General features: G+C 61.5%; 1 protein-coding gene across 1 annotated transcript in view; it reads left to right on the forward strand.

Annotated features, from left to right (window-relative positions):
- MMP15 (matrix metallopeptidase 15) overlaps positions 1-3,852 on the forward strand; it is a 20,096-nt gene that overhangs the window by 14,232 nt on the left and 2,012 nt on the right. The window contains exons 4-8 of the mRNA XM_007468303.1: positions 328-635; positions 972-1,133; positions 2,069-2,322; positions 2,684-2,822; positions 3,836-3,851. Coding sequence (XP_007468365.1) covers positions 328-635; positions 972-1,133; positions 2,069-2,322; positions 2,684-2,822; positions 3,836-3,851 — 879 coding nt within the window. The remainder of the gene's footprint in view (positions 1-327; positions 636-971; positions 1,134-2,068; positions 2,323-2,683; positions 2,823-3,835; position 3,852) is intronic.

A 3,852-nucleotide genomic window follows, 5' to 3' on the forward strand; every position in this document is an offset into this window, starting at 1 on the left:
GGGCCCGTGAGCCATGGCCGCTGAGCCTGCGCGTCCGGAGCCTGTGCTCCGCAACGGGAGAGGCCACAACAGTGAGAGGCCCGCGTACCGCAAGAAAAAAAAAAATAAATAAATAAATAAATAAATAAATAAATAAATAAATAAAAATAAAAATTCATGTCAAAGTGAACTAACAATTGATATTGATGAGCATTGTCCATGAACCAGCTCAGATCTTATCCCCTTTCCATCAGACCATGTTTCCCTGCCCCCAGCCCAGTGAGTGCTAACAGTGGACAGCAGCCCCAGGCCCTGTGTTCACTCACACCTCTCTCTGCCCACCTGCAGCATCCAGAACTACACGGAGAAGCTGGGCTGGTACCACTCGCTGGAGGCGGTGCGTCGGGCCTTCCGCGTGTGGGAGCAGGCCACGCCCCTGGTCTTCCAGGAGGTACCCTATGAGGACATCCGGCTGCGGCGGCAGAAGGAGGCCGACATCATGGTACTCTTTGCCTCTGGCTTCCACGGCGACAGCTCACCGTTTGACGGCACAGGTGGCTTTCTGGCCCACGCCTATTTCCCTGGCCCTGGTCTGGGCGGGGACACCCATTTCGATGCAGATGAGCCCTGGACCTTCTCCAGCACTGACCTGCATGGTGAGAACAGCTGGTCAGGGTGACAACAGGGGAGGCGAGCTGGAGCCTCAGGACTCAGAGGAGAGAGCATCCCCTGTGCAGTCCTCGGGAGCAGTGACACTTGGTCTCAGTCTCCTGCCCATCATCTCCAAGGGGGGGTGGTAGGGAAGGGAAGGGATCATCGTACCCATTTTCCAGATGGGGAAGCTAGAGGCCCAGAAGTCAGAGCAGTTTAGCTTCTTCTAAGAGTAAAGTATGGCCAGGCTCTCTGGCCCCCTCAGCCCACCCCAGCCCTGTCTGGGGTGTCCAGGACCTGGGCCAGGTCAGAACTGACTGTGCTGCCTGACCCCACTACAGGGAACAGCCTCTTCCTGGTAGCAGTGCATGAGCTGGGCCATGCCCTGGGGCTGGAGCACTCAAGCAACCCCAGCGCCATCATGGCACCATTCTACCAGTGGATGGACATTGACAACTTCCAGCTGCCTGAGGACGACCTCCGGGGCATCCAGCAGCTGTACGGTGAGCGAGCGGCACAGGTGTGGCCGTGGTCTCTGCACGCTGCTCTCAACTCCCAGCCCTAAGAGGCGTAGGTACTACTGCTACCCCCATTTTGTAGACGAGGAAACTGAGGCCCAGAGAGGATTAGTGGTTGTCCACATCATTCAGTGAGTAAATGGTGGTGCTAGAAATCAAACCCAGGGCTGGCCGACTCCAGGACCTGGCCCTCCCTCAAGGCCCTCACCCAGAGCTTTCATGATGGCCCCAGGGCCCCTCACTGCCCCCCTTTCCTCCTCAGCCTGAGTGATATTCTTATTAGACCGAGGGTGTCCCTGGGGTCCCAGGACCCCGTTCCTACCACTGTCACTCCCAGCCCATGCCTGTCCCAGGCTCTCCACTGAGTGTTGTTGGTTTATCACTTCCCAGTGCCTTTGAGGCAGGTGGCATCCCTGCCGCCCCACTGCAACCAGGCCCCACCAGAGAAGGCCTCCAGTGGGGAGGTGTCCTGGGGGCCAGTTTGGTGGGTCAGGGCCACACTCAGTGCCCACCCTCAGCCCTCACTGTGTTCCTGGCCACCTGGGAACCAAGTTCTTCCCTCTGCTTGTGTCCACTGTTTGCTGGAGCCTCCACTGGAGCAGGCTGGCATCCTGAGGGGAACATCACCGAGGTGGGGTGGAGCCAGCAGCAGCCTCAGGGGCGCAGTGACCCAAGCCCAGTGTGGGGAGGTCAAGGAAGGGGCTGTGTGGAGGAGGATGGAGGTCCTCCCAGGGCTGATGGCCGTGCCGGGGAGGGGTCTGCTGTGGCCAGATAGGGCCTTTCGCCTGGGTGGGCTGCCCATGGAGCACAGGTCTCCCCAGGCTGGGGACCCTAGGCTCCCAGGGCTCTAAGTAGGAGACCCTGGCATCCTGGCTGAGTTCCAGGGCTACCCCCTCACTTCCCCCTGCCGCCCTCCGCAGGCACCCCAGATGGCCAGCCACAGCCCACCCGGCCTCTTCCCACTGTGACCCCCCGGCGGCCAGGCCGGCCAGACCACCGGCCCCCCAGACCCCCTCAGCTACCTCCCCCAGGCGGGAAGCCGGAGCAGCCCCCAAAGCCAGGGCCCCCAGCCCAGCCTCGAGCCACGGAGCGGCCCGACCAATATGGCCCCAACATCTGCGACGGGGACTTTGACACGGTGGCCGTGCTGCGTGGGGAGATGTTCGTGTTCAAGGTCTGGCCCTGCCTGTGCCTCCCCAGCCCCTTGGCCCAGGCTCAGAGCAGAGAGTACCCTCCCACTTCTCCCCCAGACCCTTGCCCCGCTTCCACCCCCACTTCACTGAGCAGCCCCTGGGGAGCCATCAGACCCTAGACCAAGAAGAAACCAGCCTGAGGGACAAGAGAATTGCCCGGGATCATACAATAAGCCTAGGAGTCCACACCCCACCCGGGCTCTCTCCCTGGTGCCGCCCTGGCTTCCTAAGCCACCTCCCCCTGGACTCTCCCTGACCGGGGAAGGGGTGGGTCGAGGGGGGCCTCCCCCCAGGCCAAGGCAGCAAGCCTGCCATGCTCGCTCACACCCATGCCCTCCCCAGGGCCGCTGGTTCTGGCGGGTCCGGCACAACCGGGTCCTGGACAACTACCCCATGCCCATCGGGCACTTCTGGCGTGGTCTGCCCAGTGACATCAGTGCTGCCTACGAGCGCCAAGATGGGCGTTTTGTCTTTTTCAAAGGTGAGCTGGGGCAGGTAGGAGGGAAGGGACTGGGCGGCCTTCCTGCCCTTACCGCTGGCCTGACCTCTGACCCAGCCGGGACTGAGGGAGGAGGAGAGGGAGGGACCGTGCCCATCTCGTCGTGTTGCCCACTGTGGGCTTACTCGAGGGAGACGAGTCCTTCTGGCAGCAAGGCAGGGGTTGGGGACGTAGACAGAGACCAGAGGACTGGGCGGCAGAGGCTGCTCTGATTGGAGGCAAGTGTCCATCTTCTGCAGCACAGGGCCTCTGCCCCATCGCCCTCCTTCCTTGCATCCTGTGCCCCTTCTTTGCCCCTTCCTCATAAGAATGGGTCCCCGAGCCCACTCTGGGGCAGGATTCCTGAGTCTGTCTGTGGAGACAATGGAGCTCCCTCCCCTCAGCCCTCCCTCCGGGGCCTGCCTTCCTGGGGAGGGCCTCAAGGGCAGCACCCCTGATGGGTCAAGCTGTGTCCCCAGCCCCACTGGCCTGAGCCTCAACCAGGCAGGAACTCCCCGAGGACAGGGCTGGGTCCACACTAAAAGTAAGGAGCCCTGGGCCATGCACTGGGGTGTCCCAGGGATGCAGCCCCCAGACCCAGAGGCCAAGCAGGGCTCCCCCTCTTTCCTCTCTCTGTACAAGAACTGTGTGGGGGGTGGATGTTCAAGTGGGAATGGAGGCCCGTATACAGTGCGACTGTGTGTGGTGTGTGTACAGGTGTGACCCGGCAATGTGTATGTGTGTAAATGGGTGTGTCGCAGGTGTCCATGAGTGTCCACTGTGTGTGATGCGAGGGTGAGTTGCGCTGTATGTTGTCATGGGTGTGTAGGTGTCAGTGCCTGTCCTGTGTACAAGGGTGTGTGTGTGTGTGTGTGTGTGTGTGTGTGTATGTGTGTGGTGAGTGTGGTAATGGATGTGAACAGATTTGGGAGCCCAGAATATCCCTCCCTGTGGCCCCTTCCTGCACACCCCCCACCGGCCCCAGGCCTGTCCTCACCCCCACGCCCCTCCCACAGGTGGCCGCTACTGGCTC

The sequence above is a fragment of the Lipotes vexillifer genome, unplaced genomic scaffold (genome assembly GCF_000442215.2).
Source record: "Lipotes vexillifer unplaced genomic scaffold, Lipotes_vexillifer_v1.1 scaffold1347, whole genome shotgun sequence".
NCBI classification, from domain to species: domain Eukaryota; kingdom Metazoa; phylum Chordata; class Mammalia; order Artiodactyla; family Lipotidae; genus Lipotes; species Lipotes vexillifer.